The 16,173-nt window shown below is 43.4% G+C and overlaps 1 protein-coding gene across 7 annotated transcripts in view; it reads left to right on the forward strand.

Moving 5' to 3' along the window:
* Positions 1 to 223: 223 nt before the first annotated feature.
* REEP1 (receptor accessory protein 1) overlaps positions 224 to 16,173 on the forward strand; it is a 66,357-nt gene continuing 50,407 nt past the window's right edge. For 6 of the 7 annotated variants that reach the window (XM_040064043.2, XM_040064044.2, XM_040064045.2 and 3 more), the window contains exon 1: positions 224 to 356. In XM_040064043.2, coding sequence (XP_039919977.1) covers positions 325 to 356 — 32 coding nt within the window. In that variant the 5' untranslated portion in view covers positions 224 to 324. Of the gene's footprint in view, positions 357 to 436; positions 515 to 16,173 lie in introns of those variants that run through there. The other variant, XM_040064046.2, reaches the window with a different exon arrangement.

Here is a 16,173-nt window from a genome sequence, read left to right on the forward strand (position 1 = left end):
CCGCGGGTGGGGCAGAGACCCCAAAGCTCCGCGCACAGCCCGGAGTCTCCCGCTGGGGACTCCGGCGGGAGCGGGGAGCGTGGGGGGCTCCTCCTGCCCCTCCTCCTGCCGCGGGGGGCGGCTGCGGGCCCTGCCCAGCGTGGGCGGCCGGGCCCGGCTGCGCGTTGGCTGCGGGCGGTGCCGCCAGTGAGGCTGCGCTGAGGCTGCGGGGCCGGATGGCCGAGCCGCCCGCCCCGCGCACTCGGGCGGCGGCCGGCAGCGGGCGAGGACGCCGGGCGAGCCCTCCCTGCCGGGAGAGCCGGCCCTGCGGCACACGGCAGCGCCATGGTCTCATGGATCATCTCCAGGCTAGTGGTGTGAGTAGCTGCCGCTCGGCACCTGCGGCGTGTGCCCGGCGTGCCCGCGTGTCGGGTGTGCGCGGCGTCCCGCTCGTCCCTGCTGTGGATACCGGGCTAAATTTAGCAGGTTGTTGTCGGGGCCGGGGCGTTCGGCCGCCCGGCGGGTGAGGCGGGAGGTAGGTGGGTCAGATGGGATTTTCCAGCATGAGAAAAGCACCGGGGGGTGGAGGGCGAAGCGCTGCCGAGCTGTGCAGCGCAAGGTGACAGGGGAGAGAGACAGAACGAGTGACACCGCCCGGCGCTCGGCGACGGACGGGCTCGGGGTCCGGAGGGGGAATGGAGCATCAGTGGGACGAATGGATGTGGATTTGGGCAGCGGCGCTTTGTTACCGGGCTCGGCGAAGCCGGGGGCTCGCGAGGGGGCGTGGGAGAGGCGGCCGCGGGGTCTCCCAGCCGCCGCCGCCGCTTTCTCCCGTCTGTTTTGCAAAAGAAATATCAAATATTCCTTTCCTCTTTGCAACTTGCCGCCCACCCTCTCGAAAGACCATCTCGCTCTCCCTTTAACCTGTCAGCGTGGGAGAAGAAGCGCGGGGCTCTTTGCGCTTGTCCTACAGCTTTTCCAAGGCTGAAACTGCTTTAGGTGGGAATACATGTAAAAATTCCCTGAAAATTCTTCCCAGGCGACCGGGGAAAACGGAGCAAGCTCGCGATATATGTTTATCTGCCCCATCTGAGTAGAGGTTTAGTGACAAAAAGGCAATTTTGATGCCATTTGGAAAATTCCTGGAGGAGGGGGATTACAGGCTTAAGGTGGGGCAGCAGGATGGATGATCTCCCTTCTGGAAATGTGACTGGGGAAGGCTAATATATGGCATCAGATGAATAATTTACCAGTTTTCTCTCTCATGTACATGCAGATGCATCTCCTGCGGATTCAGGAGGACATCTGTTGTGCTCTTAAGTTATTTTAGAGCGCCTGCGAGGGCCTGTCACTTTCTTTGTCTGAAAGAAACGTGCCGTGATGTTGCACCATCAGCATGTTTCCAGAAAAGCATTTTCATGGTCTCTTTTGCCATACAAAATGAAAGATCAAAAGAAAAACTCACCTTCATCTTAGTTATATCTCTGTATCAGTAAGACATTAAGTGTCAGATATGAAGATTTTTAGGGGGCTCTAGAGTTGAATTTTGCCCCTGGAGGTCTGTCGTCTGGATTCAGCTGCAGCTAGAAGCCATTATTTGGCTTGCACTTCTTTCTGAGAAAGAGTGTTAGGTATTTAAAAGATTTAATTTGAACAGTATAACTGTGCAGATATCTCTGCCAGCAATGGGAGATGTAGCATGTATTGTCTAAGGCTGCTTTTCTTTCTTCTCTACTAGACTAATTTCCACTTTGAAAAAAACCAAACCACATTATCACGTAACCCAGCTAATCCTCAAGAACAAAGAATGTCTACACAGAGATGGTAGTTCAACTTACTTGTCTCAGCACATGCACATCTACACAGATGACTTAATCTAAGACACATGGGCTGGGTAAAAACCTGATAGGGGCAGGACCTGGAGCAGTTGACCAGTCAGGCAATTAGCTGAGCACACAGACCTTCCTGTTCTCCTCAGTGTTATCTGAATAACATGTCACAGCACGGAATCAGCTGGGCAGAGGGCAGTACCCGTTATTTGTTATGCTTCATTTTTCAGTTGCAAATAATGAATATGCAGTGTAAATATTAATTATTTAGTAGTCGTAGTAATAAGTAAGGATTTTGCAAGGAAACCTAGGGCAAGCCAAGCTTGGTCACCACTTTCTTTCTGCTGCTGAGTGTACATCCATCCTTTAAGGATATTTTGCACCAGGAAGTGCTGGTTTGTGGTGATCCCAGGTAAGAAACTCGGACTCTTTAGAATATTGCTTAAAACACCATTTGCTAGAGGTAGCACTGCAAAAAACAAGCAAACAAAAAAAAACCAACAAAACAAACAAACAATGAGGAGAGTGTAAATAATCTCCCATTCCATCAGATCCTGGAAACCCCAAGGTGTCTGACATGGAAAAGCCCTTCAGTCTGACAGAGCACACCGTGCAGATCTGTCTGTGGAAAGGTCCTCTTGCACTTTGATCTTTCAGCTCTCAGAGCATTTTCTTTTTATTTCTAAAGAGGTTTCCATTCATCACTCCTACTGCCAGATGAAAAGGATGTTCACAAGCGACCTTGTTGCTACATTTAGATGAAGACAAAGATGGGCAGGTGGTTTAATGTCAGGTGATGAGCAAGTTGCTCCTTCATCCAGGAGGTATGTGCATGCCAGACAGCCAGGGTACACCTGCAGCACAGCACAGACCTGCACCCATTCAGAGGAACTGTGAGCTGGATCCCTGACTCCTTGGTGTACTGTGGTCTTCAGATTAGGATCATGACAAAGATTTAATCTCTCTAATCCAGTTTCCCCATCTCATTATGAATCACTAGTTGATCCATCAGTACAGATAGATGTGCTTTAAGTAGAATGTCCAACTGGCTGGGCTTTTTTCCCCCTCTGCTTGTGTCTATGTAGTTGTTTTTCCATCAAATCTCATTAACTGATAAGGATTATGAAGAAAGTGGTGTGGTTTAGTCACACTGTGAATGTTGATTTGTGCTCTTATGATTTCTGCTGATCTCCACAGGGGTTATGTCTGACATGACTCAGCTAACAGAAAGGGCTTTACAACAAAAAGCAAGCCTTTGCTTTGTCTCTTTGGTGCTTTGCTGCTTCCACTGTCTCTGATTTGGTGGTCACTGGTTGTGTCCTGGCAGTTTCTATTTCTAAAACATTGCTGAAGGAGAGGAACCTGTGAGCATTTCTCACCTCTTTCAGCAGGAAGTCAGGCAGCTTACTGCAAACCTTCTCTTACCTCATTTAACCTTTAGTGTTTGGGCTTTGTGTCCAGAGTGCTGGCTGGTTCTGTTCTGCCCTCAGAGCTATGTGCTGGGAACCCTCAGAAGAGAAATGATACCTTCAGAGCAGCATCTCTGCTTTGGCTGTGTGTTAAAGTCAAAGATATTATGTTCAGGATCTGCCCTAGGTACTGAACAAATGCAAAACAAAAAGATAATCATGTCCCTGGATATATTTTTCCTCTAAGAGCTCAATTCTCATTTTCCTGTGGTACTACTCCCAAGTAGTTTTTTCACTCATCTCAGTGAGAACAAAATCGGGATTTTTTTTTTTTTTTTCTCCTGGCAGTGGATTACAGATGACTTTTCCACCAAGGGATACCTGTGATCGCTGGAACTGCAATTGTTGCATTTTGGAGTTCTTGTTCCTATGTCTCTCACAATAGCTGGGATGAGATAACATCATTTTTTGTGGGTTAATTACAGCCTTTTTTTATTTTTCATCTCTGAGTACATCTCAAAGGACATCCTGAAGCACCTGTATTTCAGTTTCCTCATCTGTGAAGTGTATTGAACTGTTGTGAACTTTTCTTCTCTGAGGCAGACCAGAAGGGACCATTGATCTGTCTTACCAACTACAGGTTATTGCTATTCAATTTCAAAGGAGATTCAATTTACCTCAAATGGTAGAGATTCAATTTACCTCCTTCTAGGAGAAGGACTTGGGATCTTTGTTATTGCAGACCAGTTCAGCTACAGTTTACAGCACCTCCAGTCCTGGATAGCTACTCTTGGCTGTTGTCTACAGGCACTTTGAAGTTAAAAGTGGTGTATATAAATGCAGCCTATGGTATTGGCATGGGAATCCTGTCCTTTCTCAGAAACATGAAACCTGGTTTATGTGCTTGGGATCACACAGAACAGAAATAAAGGTTTTTGGCTCCCATTCTGAAAGTTAGACACATCACACAGCATGTTGAAAGACTTTCAATCTGGAACACGTGGCAGAGGAAAGAAATGTTGGTAGAAACGAGGCTGGGTTAGGCAGGTTATCAGTAGATGATATGATGCTGTGTGATGACTTAGGCATTTGAATTCCTCCTGTGGGAAGCTTAGAAGTGCATTGCAAATTAATATAAAATGGTTAAATATGTTCTTCGTGGTGAAAATCCACAGCCTTAATTATGCTTTTTTGTCACCCCAGGACACTGATCTCTTATGTTTTGATGTGAAAGAGAATGGCAGCCTTAGATATGTTGATTGGGAATTCCCATCCCTGTGTGGAAGTAACAGGGATTTGGGGATCTCTCAGAGGCATCCTTTCTTCTGGCTGTGCCTGGAAGTCGTTGGCTTCTGAACAAAACCAAAGGGGAACCAAAGAATTCTTTAACCTGATGTGTGAAATTTCCTTCCTTATTACAGTTGGTTATTGTGATGCTGTTTTAGCAAGACTGTGAGATTGGCCACCCCCATTCTCATCTGGTGTCAATCCATAGTGCTACTGAGTCAGGCATTGATTTCATCTTTATATCTGTAAAGGATTCCCATTTTAGAGAAACTTAGCACATCCTTCCTCTTCCTGTTTTTCATGTGTATGGGAAGCCTGAAGAAATTTATGAATGAAACAAAACCTGAAAATTCATATCATGGATATTATCTGAAGGTAGAAAATGATAACTTGTGTCTTTTTTATGAGAGGCAGAGACAGGATTCATTCAAGCAGACAAGGACTGCTCTCATAAAAGCAGAGCACAACTTCAGGCTGTTGGTTATTGATACATCAACATTAGCGTTTCAGTTGATGTGTACCACTTGATATATCTCTTGTATTGGTTATTGATATATCTACGTTTGCATTTTAGTTGGCATACATCATGTATGTAAAGGTCCTTCACAGCCTGCTTTATTTACTAGGTGCTGGCAGGTGACATGAAGGATTCAGGTGTTCGTTGCTCTGTACAGGACTCACACCAGCAGTGTAAAATTATCTGAAAATACAGCAAAGGACCCAAAGTGCAGCTTGAGCTTCCAGCCAAGGCTGTGGGATGAGTTTGCAGTAGACTCTTCTGTGCTACGGAGCAGACCACCTGCCACACTTGCAGAGTTTACTGATAAATTTTACCTATATAAAAAGTGGTGTAATCCCCCCAAAACAGAGGCTGCATGCTTGCACTGCTGCCATCCTTTGTGTGAAGAGCACATGGTCTCTGTGGCTGCCAGCTCAGTTCATGTGCATCCCTGCTGCAGCCTTTGGCTCTGCTGAGGGGGCAGAACCTGTTGGTGACAGTAAGTGACAGAGGAGCACCCAGCACAGGTGCGACATTTGCCATGCCCTTGATGTGAAATGTGACCGTGTGATCACGCTGCAGGGGACAGTGCTGCCTGCTGCTCTGGCAGCCGTGACCCAGATTCTCCTGCCCAAGCACAGATGTGCTGGAAATTCTCCTGGCCCCAGCGGGGAAGGTTTTCTGGTGTGCACATCACAGATCTTACTGGTTCTGGTGTGGTAAGGAAGGGTGTTTTACCAGCCTGGCAGCTATAGAATATAGCCAAGGGGCTTGGCCTTTGCAGCTGCCTTTGTACACAACTTTGTGGGACCCTTTATATTCACTGTTTTAAAGCACTTTGAGGCAATAATTTAGTGCTGTGTCATTAGAGGGATTTTTACTGCCATTGTACGGGTAAGGACACCAAGACACACAGAGATTGAGTGATGTGTCCATAATTCCACAGGGTAACAGGTAACATATTTCCTTCAGGCTCCTTGCTCAATAAATTAATAAAAGGGAACCTGATAAAGGGAATTGGGAAATTTGTGTGTAGCTTTTGTATGGATTTTTGATAGTGTGAGAGAGAGTTGGAGCAAAACTACAGACTTAAATAGGTGCTGTTGAAGCAGTCAAACAACCAAAAGCCTGAAGTATTTTGAATCACGACATAATCCCTTTCAGATCCTCAGTGCTTAGAGTCACAGTCAGCAGAAAGCAAGACCCAGACTGCTTAATATTGGCTACTAAGTCAGGCATTATGCTGCCTTGAGAGGTTACTTTGAACAGAGGCTAGGCAGTGTTAAAGGAATAAAGTAGGTATTTATTAAAAAATAACCTTCAAAGGATACATCTTGGGCAGCACAAGAGCCTGGCCGAGGCTACACCCAAGATGGACAATGGGTCATCACATATTTTCACATTTTTATAAGTTTTGGTCTGTTTACATATTGGGGTTAATTGTCCAATTACAGCTTCAGGTTGTGAAGTTCCATCCTCTTAGTTTGCTCTCCTCGATTCACTGTTTGCACTTTTTGGGCCTGAAGCTGCAATGGTGTCCTTGGTTCTCATGCAGGAAAAGGATTGTTTTGTCTGACTGAACTGTGAGGAGATCTTGCTAACGCTTTATATGAAGTTCAGAGTTATATACTAACGCAGTACAGAATCTGGAAAATATGAAATCTAAAACTTAAGGCATCATTTTCACTGCCTAAAATTGGTTTCCTAGTCACAGGAGGGAGATTAGATTCAAGGTACTTGAGCTGTGGTCCACAGATGGCTGGCAGTCCATAAAACATCAGTCAGTCAGTGTTTCAGCTCTAAACCAGAAACCCTCATACAGGCAGTACAAACTGATTTAGAAAGAAGATAGCATCTTTTTTTTTTTTTTTTTTTAATTACAAGTTTTGTAATTATATCTACTGAATTACAGTTTTGTAAAATATACATTTTGTAAATATTAATTTACATTTCAACACTTTGCCAGTTCCATGTGACTTATTATTTATCATCTATCCTTAAGCAACAGCGGGATATAAAATGAGCTGTGTGTTTCTTTCAAAGGATTGGATGGTCCAGTGACTAGGAAAGGTTGAGAAACACTCTTATGTGCTCTTACTGCAGTTAACAGTGAGACTGACATCTCTGAGCTTCCATCAGGGGTTGTGTGTTGCATGGAGAGCTGCTGGTTCAGGGGGAAATACTTGGAACAAATTGGACAAAGGAGGACAACATACCATCACACCTCTTACTTCTTGAGCAGTTGCTTCTGAATACTGAGCACTGCATTTGTCTTTCTGCTGCTGGGTCTCAGCAGACAGAGTTGATACCTTGGGAAACTTCAGGGTAATCAGACTAAAGGTGGATGAAGACCTGAGTGCTGCAGAAGTATTGGCCAGTTTGGATTGCTGCAGAATCTTTGTATGACTAAATTTCTTCAATGAATCCATAAGGCAGCAAGGATCTGAGTCTAGATTTCCTTTTGTTGGCTTGTCCTCTTGGCTGGACTGGGGCCACTCAGATTTCAGGTAGGTTTTGTGAGGTGAAATGGCCTAATGAAGGGATGCATCCATGTAATCAGGCTTTTTGCAAGCAAAAAACTCATATGGCCAAATCTCCCTTAGATCACCTCTGTGGTTGAAGTTAATCACATGCTGCTTTTTTGCAGGGAAATTCTCACATACTTTTGTTATCACTGGTATGCTACTTAGATTACAAACTCTTTTGGCCAGCAAGTTCATTTAGTATTTTTAAATGAGCAAGCTCATTTAGTATTTTTTTATCTTAGAACACCTAGACAGCGGGGTTTAGTCTCTAGCTAGTTTTTCTAAGTTCTATAGTAATAGAAAAATAAATAAGGTACGAATGCATGCAATTCTGTGTTCTAGGTGAATCATTTTTGAGAGTGGTCCTGTGCTCCTCAGTGATTTCTCTGTGACACTCTTGCTGGTACAGTGTTCATGCTCTGATTTGGCATTTCACATGCATGTAGTAAGACAGAATTTAAGCTGATAAAATACAGGCAAAACAGATGGTGAGCTGAGTGGTGAGAAAGAGCTAGAAGTGACAAAATGAAGACTGTGTTTTATCTTTCCATGACTTGTGTGCTTTAGAAGAGAATGACTGAGGTACCAGGACACACCTGCTCATTCCACAGGCAGGACTTGGGAAGGCACTCCAGACCTGGAGCACCATGCCAGAGCTAGAAACATGGGTGGTACTCTCCCAAGATTTGTACACAGAACCACTCTGTCTTTTGCTGTGAGCCTCAGAACAGGCATAACTCCTTAGCAGAGTACCCACCTGCTTGTTTCTTGCAGAGACATGTTGTTAGAGAAGGGGTGCGCAAGGGGTTTTAATTTGCTCTGGGTGGTAAAGCAGTGATTTGCAGGCTGATGAAAGTGGTCACAGAGCCAGAAGCAGGGCAGGGATGGCATCAAAGGAGAGAAGCTGCTTGTACAGTAAGAAGAAATAAAGAGCAAGGATTATATTTCAGAGGGGACACACATTTATATGGAGGCAGAGGATTGGGTGTCAAGTTGGAGATTTACTCTTGGCAGTGACAGGGGGACAGCTCGTGTCATGCTTAGGAAAGGCTTGTTTCTTCAAATGCCACTTGCTGCATCCCTTACTGCTCATGCAGTAATTGCTAATAAACAAACATCCAGTTTCAAAGAAGGAATCAATCAATTGGTCAGTAAAGCTGCAGTCTCTCTTCCCCCTTTCTCTCTCACGGAGCCAGCTTTCCAAAAATGGCAGATTTTACAGGAGAACAAAACCAATATTGAATAACCTATTTAAGAGGAGCTACAAAGAATGCCCCTCATGTCTGGAATGATGTGTCTTTTTGGACAAATCCCAGGGATGCCAGGACCATGTGTGTATCTGCCTGTGAATTTACCAGGCAGTCCAATGCCATCAGCATTAATGAACAGTTGCAACTCCTGCAGAACGCTTCTGTTGTGTTGAGTTCATACTGCTGCTTCCTTTCATTCAGCTCATTTATTCTATTTTTTGTTTCCAGACTAAAAATAAATGTTTATACAGGAAAGCCAAAAACTGACGGACATTTCTTGCCTCATGTTTTGAGGGAGGCTTATAACAAATAACCAGCCTCAGACAAGGAAAGGGCTTGTGCTGCAGATTTTGTATGAGAATACCAAGAACCTGGATTCAGTGCAGTGCTGTAAATTCCCTGTGGGAAGAGGGTAAATTATTTATTCTTTCCTGATTTGGCAACTGTAAAATAGTCTTAGTGATAATCTCTGTCCATGTAAACTACCAGTTCTGTGTTACACATGGTAGAGCCTGATGTGGGCATGAGGTACTCCCACTGGAGCAGAATTTGGAGGGGTGAGGTAAATGAGAATTCTGAGCTGAAATTTCCAAGCCAATGGTCAGAAGTCATGGGATGCTCTGGGATGTTTTACGTAGACAAGCTGCTTCTGTGGCAGAGCTCTCCTGGCTGTCAGTCCCTGAGGAGCCCTCATGGGGGAGTGAAACCAGGAATCTTGTATGGCATTTCAGGAAGAACACCCTTGCAAGGAGGACAGATGGGAAACACCTGGTGACGGTAAGGAGCAGAGCAATCACGGGAAGATGACCTTCTCCATTCACCTCAATATTTCATGGTCACCTTTGTCTTGATGTCTTCAGCACAAATGGTCTGGCACTTGCTGTGAGCATGTGAGGAGAGCTGCTCTCTCCAGTTATAGGACACATCAAACAGCCCTCATGATGAAGTGGTTGTTCTAGCTTGGGCAGTTCCCACAGGACTGCTCTGGGTCGTGCTGTGCCTTAGGCCTTTTTGTGGATGAGGAGTTTGAAGCTCTTGAGCCTTATTCTGCTCATGGAAGGGTTCTGCTTGTCCTGCTGCCTCTTCTGCTGTGGGCTTGGGAGAACACGGTCTGTGCATATCTAAACTTAGACCTATGAGCCACTCAGATTATGTGACCCACAAGAAACTACCCCAGGTGTTAAGTCAGGCTCAATAACACCGTCTGGCTCCTAAATCTACCTGCAGAATTCATTGTGACATGTGAAAAAGAGAGATGGATTCTGGAGCTTCTCTGAGTCTAAAAGGCTTTGAGATAAGCCATGTATTTCATGGAAAAAGATTGAGTAGTTCGACTCAGGAAAGACTGCAAGACAGGTGGTTATATGCAAATGAATTGTTGGTCAGTGTTTAGATTCTACTGAGCATGTCCCTCTGCAAAAAAAGCCCTCTATCCTAGCTGGTATTTTTTGGTGGAAATCACAGTAGAGAAGCCAGGGGCATGATGGACAAAAGTACTGAGTGAGACTTTCCTCCTTCCAAACAATTTGTTAGGTCTAGTTAAAGCACATTGTTAGGTCAGCCTCGAGGCTGTTTGCATTTTCCCTGCCTTAATTGTACCTGTTTTGTAGCTGAACAAAAGACTCTGCTTTCCAGGTTTATTGTTTTCATTCTGCTTATAAGGATTTTGGTCAAAGCATAAAGATGTTGCTGTTTAGAAAGAACATTAATAATTAAATTGAGATACTCTGGGGAATATACCCCATAAGGCTGGATTTCTTGAATTTAAGTAGATCATAATAGTTTCCATGGCAACACACTCTGCTGTCCTATATACAGAAAGGGTCTTTCTCATAGGAACAAATGCAGAGAGGAAGCTGCTATTTTAAAATATACCTTGAGAACAGAAACACTGAATTATGAGTAAATGGTATCCTGCATAAATGTAGGAATTTTCTCATGCTTGTTATACTGTGCTCACCTCTTTTCATAGCTGTCAAAGTGCAATCAGTCAAACCAATGCCCTGCTGACTCTAATAATTTATGGAGAACCCGAGGGCTAATGATGCTTTCTCAGGATATAATCTATCTCACAGATACATCCATATCTGGATATCTATAAAGCTGTAACTGTCATGAGCCTGCAATGGAGATTTCTGTGGTCCTTTTGAACAGGTTTGCAAAAGTCCTTGTGTTCTACTGCCTATACCGGTGTCTGCTTGTGATCTCCCATCTCTTCCTTTACTGTGCTGAGTAAAGCTGGTTTCATCAGTATTTGGACATCATTGTGAGATCCTTGTGTGTGGTGTGTTCTGTTACAGCTAATTTTAAGATGGGAATCCATGGTGATGGCTTAGCACCCAAACATTTAGACGTAATTGAGGAACCACACATTCACTTAGAAGCTTTGGTGATTCTTCAGTCCATCAGGAATTGCACAAACTCTTTTCCTCTAATCTAGCAATCAAATAAGTGCATCATTTTATGTGCTCAAAAAATCCTTACAGCCACATGATCAGTTACAAAATATGTGTGAAATAAAGTGTGATCATCCAAACAAAAAAGATGGAATTCAACAGAAAGCTTCTGAATGTAACTTTCGAAGAAAGAAGTCACAGTACATGTGTGGTGGGAAACGTTTGTATCTGGAATAATTACAGCTTCTCTATTTCGCCCTTACAGGTAGGCTAAGGGGTGCATTGCCAAATTTTAGCAAGAACTGCCACAAAAAATCCCAGTCCGGGTTTGTGGCAAACCTGAAGAATCAAGGCTGGATTTTCTGCAGACAAACTAAATAAATGGCTGAAAAATGCTGTTTCAATGCAAACTTCAGTAATTTTCTCATCCCTAGGGCAATACCAGAGCTTCAAGTTGTGTCAACTGGCGCTATTTTGCTGAGGTCAGTGAGTGGTAAATCTACCCATGTGGGAAATCTAAGGTTGTGTTTGTAGCTTAGAATGGTGAGGGCCTTGTAGAGGGTGCCAGCTGCATCCTAGAAAATTGACTATTATGGGACAGAAGTTGGCCAGTTCAATGGAGAACTTGTGTTCTTTATGAGCTTTGAGTTAACCTGCCCTTTGAGTGGTGACAGATCAAGGACAGAGGGCTCCTAAAAACATGATTCTGTCACGATCCTTTCATTTTAGTATTGGGAATTTCATCATTAAATAGGAATATGGCTTTACTTGCACTTCAGCAACCAAAGCCAGTGGAATGGGCCATCCCAAGATACCTTTGACCTCACTTCTGTAGCTCTGATGAGCTTCACTGTCAAGCTTTTCCCTAAGTGGTAATACCCACTGAAAGCTGAGGATGAAGAGCATGACCGCCTCCTCTTCAGATTCTTCTAAAGAATCCAAATGCTTTATTGCACTCTAGCACATATATTTTTAAAGCTACTCTAATCACATCAGACAGGTAGAAACTCTAATCTCTCATGCTTCCTGCCTCTACCCTTGTGTGAGGCTCTGTTACAGAGGGTGCTGGCTGACCATGGCTGCTGCCCATGGCTCTCAGCTCATCCCTGATCCTGGCTCCCTTAAACCAGAGCTGCTTTGCGGACTCTCCAGAACTGGGAATCCCAGCAGCCCACAGAAAGCAATTTCCATGGCCTGAGGAGATGTGACACTTGTGATTGATGATACACATCCTCTGCCTGTTTCTACATATTCTTCATAGATCGCTGCAAAATCAGCAAAGCTGCTTGAGGGACCGCAGACAGCCACTGAAAGATTCTCACCTGCTGTCCATGAAGCAGGACATGCATTTTAATTTTATAAATACTATGCCTGATTTTGCATGGCACTTGAAAGTGAACCAGTCTGCTTTCCACATAGTTTGTGGTAATTCATATTTAATCTCATGTAAACTCATTCTGCAAAATTATACCCCCACCCCCAAGGATCTACTTATAGATGAGATATTTTTCATCTCTTTGATACCATGTGTCCTGAGGTTTTTACACTCAGATGTGCTATACAGCCACTGGAATAGCTCAGCATTCTTTCCAAATTATTATTCTGCTGAGGTTTGCAGATACTTGGCTGTAACAAATCAGGTCCCTATTCAAACACTATTATGATTTATGTATATTCTTGAAACCAAGAAAACTCACTCTGGGCAGTCAGGCCATAAATGGCTGAAGTCTGTGTAAATTCAATTCTCCAGACACATTTTATACAACTGCATATGTTTGAAACAGTTTAACCATTTCATTTCAAACCAGCAATGCTTCATAGAGTGGCACTTGCAACATTGTCATCCTTCTGTGTGAATGCCCTTGCCTGGGACAACAAACACTGGACTGTGGCATTTAAACCAGCAGCGTTAATGAATAAGAAATGATGGAAAAGCATACATAAGATAGAATGCAGTGTGGGTGTTCCCACAAAAAGTACAAGCTGCCTTTTCAAGCAGCTGCTTATTTAGAAATCTCTGAAATGGTCCTTGAAGAATTGGCTATCTTCCCCTTTGCTTTCCTCTCAAGTTGTTTCTGTGAAGTCTCCATCTGGCTCCTAAGCCTCAGTTTATATTTTATTTTATATTTTGAGTAGCTGCCAGCTGAAAGGTATATGTGTGAGAGGGAAGGTGAGAATGGAAAAGAGGTGAAGTTGCTAAGCCAAAGAAAGAAGAGAGGCAAAGGCTTTTCTGTTCAAAATTGTGCAATGCACTGGCTCCTTACCCAAGCCTGAGACCAAGTGGTATTCCTCACGGTGTAGGAATGGAGCTGTGCCTGTGTCCCAGGCTTTGATCTGAACACATTTGTGTTTGGGGAAATACAGAATAGAAGAGTGTGGCATGACTTTTCCCTTTTACTCTCTCTAAGGCTCTCAGCTAAAGCCTGAAATTCAGAGACATATGAGAAGTCTGGGAGAGATCAAAATTGAATGCAAATGTGAACATGACATCTGTCAGAAGGAGGGCTGAGTATCTGGATACTGCTTTCTTTAGGTATTAAACAAATGTGATGTCTTCATCAAATTGTGAAACTAGATTTTAAATCCCAACTTCTATAATATGCACGTATATTTCATATATCTGTGGGCATCAGATATTTTGATTTGTGCTCTGAACCTGCAAGGCTATGTGCATGCTCTTTTCTGAGAAACTATTGTCTGATACTTTATTTTGGATGGAAATGTTCCTGTAATTGCTTCCAAGAAATCACCTGACGAGAATAAATGAGCAAATGTGGGAATTGCTAAGATGTGCTCCTGGTGAGATCGTCTCACTGTGTAATGATGGGGGTGGCACAGAAGCAGTGCCTGAAAACTGCGACTTCTCTTTCTAGATCTCACACTGCCTGGGCTGTGACCAAGCTGCTGATTTCCAGTGATGAAAGCCATTTATTTTCCAGCATGGTCAATGGAACCTGGAGATATCTGTCATCTCAGCCTTCTCTGAAAGTTTTTACCCTAGGTATCTGTTTGTCCAAAACCTAAAACTGTCAGATGTCATAGTAAAGCCCTCAATATGAGTTGTTATGCCATGAAATGCTTCAGTAGATACTTGTCTTCATTCGTGAGTCGTGCCTGCACTTTAGGTAATAGGTGGTTGCTAAAAAAATGTAATGTAGGTGAATAGTAGTTGTGCTGTAAAAATTGGTGGAAGTAAAAAGAAACCCCATTCTCTCTCTTACCTTTAGTTAAAGACCCAAACTTCACTTACTAGAATATTACAGAGATTGAAATCTAGTCTTTGGTGTAACAGGAAAGTGTTAAACCTGTTAAGCTTCAGGGAGAAGCTATGGTAAGATTGGAAAATATCAGAAATTAAACAAGAAATTGAATATTGGTCAAGGAATACAAACCCTGGAGGTACTTATAAAGATAAAATTATTTAGAAGGGCTAGGGAAGGAATTGTGGTTTTGTAGCAGAAGTATATTCCGTTGTGAGATGAATCATGATTAGGAAAGTTAAATAGATGTGGAGAGATTTTAAATTTCAGAATAGAAGCCTTGCATTTTAAGAAACATCCCAGAGTGGCTAAGGAAATGTGTCTAAGTTCCAGTATTTCTGACTTGATGCATGTACACTTGTACATATATACTCTTTGTTGAGCAAAACCAAAAATATTTTAGAATGCTCTGTACAAATTGCATGAGTTGTATCTGTTCACTGCACCTGCAAATTGAATTGAAAGTCAGAAATATTTAACTTCAGCTGCAGTTCTGGGCAATATGCAAGTGTTACTGAGGGGATGGGCATGAATTTTGGAGGCCGGGCAACTGAATCTCCACCTGGGGTATCTTAGCCCACCCACACTCTATGCTGGTGTGCTCTGAGCCAGAAACATTGACAATATCCTGCCCAACCTAAGCAAGTTAAAGGCACAACAGATGCAGCTTTTATGTGTCAGCACAGTGTGATGTACATCCAGCCAGGGGAATGCTCACCTGGGCTGATGTGGAACCAAAATGTATAAAGGGGATCTGAGAACTCAGCTATTGTTCAAAGACTTGGAGAGAACTAGTTGAAGATTGTAAAGACTTACAGAGGTGCTGGTATTTCTGTGCCTAGGGTACTGCTGTGTCCTCAGGTACAGTCCTGAAAAGCCTTTTAGAATGATTAGATCAGAAAAATTAAAGATTCTTGGACCCTGGAGTGTGTATTTGTCCTGTTACTAACATAGGTCAGCCCTTCAACAGTGCTGAATATAATTTTTCTTAGGATCAGCTTCACTTAATCTTTCTTCATTTAACCTCAAAATACAGTTCTCCAACTTCTAAAGGATGAATTTAGGGGCTCTGGAGGAGATTGTCATTTAGGAAAGCCCTGTTAATCAATTTTAGCTTGATCAAGGCTTTACAGTCCCTGATCCTTTTAAAAATTACCATAGCATGACTATTAGCCATGTATGGGTAATTTACTTTCCCTGTGAGGTTCCCAGCTCCGGCAGAAGAAAGGATGTGTCATTTCATCTCTAGATGTGTGCCGTGGGCCCTGGCGTTTGGCATTTGGTGTAGGGGTAAATAAGCTGATAATGGCCTCTCTACTCATGGCTTTGTGCAAGAATAGCTCATGCAACAACATTACCATAAAACCATTATAATAAACTGCACAGTTAATGACAAAAAGCCTTGTATGTGAGTATGTGGCTGTAGAGATAAGGGATATCTAGCTGTTCCTCTAGCTCACCAAAAAATGGCTAAGCAAGAGAATTAGAGCACTGTTTGTAAATATTCATTTCATCTCAATACCCCTCTTTTTGAAGCTCTGCTATTTTTGAGGCACCCATTCTGTGTTAAGTCCCAGAGTTAAGAGAGTGTGGTGCTACTCTTCACAAACTTCCCTTGTCAATCAAGCAGGTATTCCCCAGATTAACTCCTTGGACAGCACCAATTGCAAAGGAAAGGGTGTGGTGGGCTGAGGAAGAAGGTTCTCCAAGCAGCAAGGAAGAAACTCCTCATCGTTCAG

This window comes from Hirundo rustica, chromosome 5 (assembly GCF_015227805.2).
Source record: "Hirundo rustica isolate bHirRus1 chromosome 5, bHirRus1.pri.v3, whole genome shotgun sequence".
Classification (NCBI taxonomy): domain Eukaryota; kingdom Metazoa; phylum Chordata; class Aves; order Passeriformes; family Hirundinidae; genus Hirundo; species Hirundo rustica.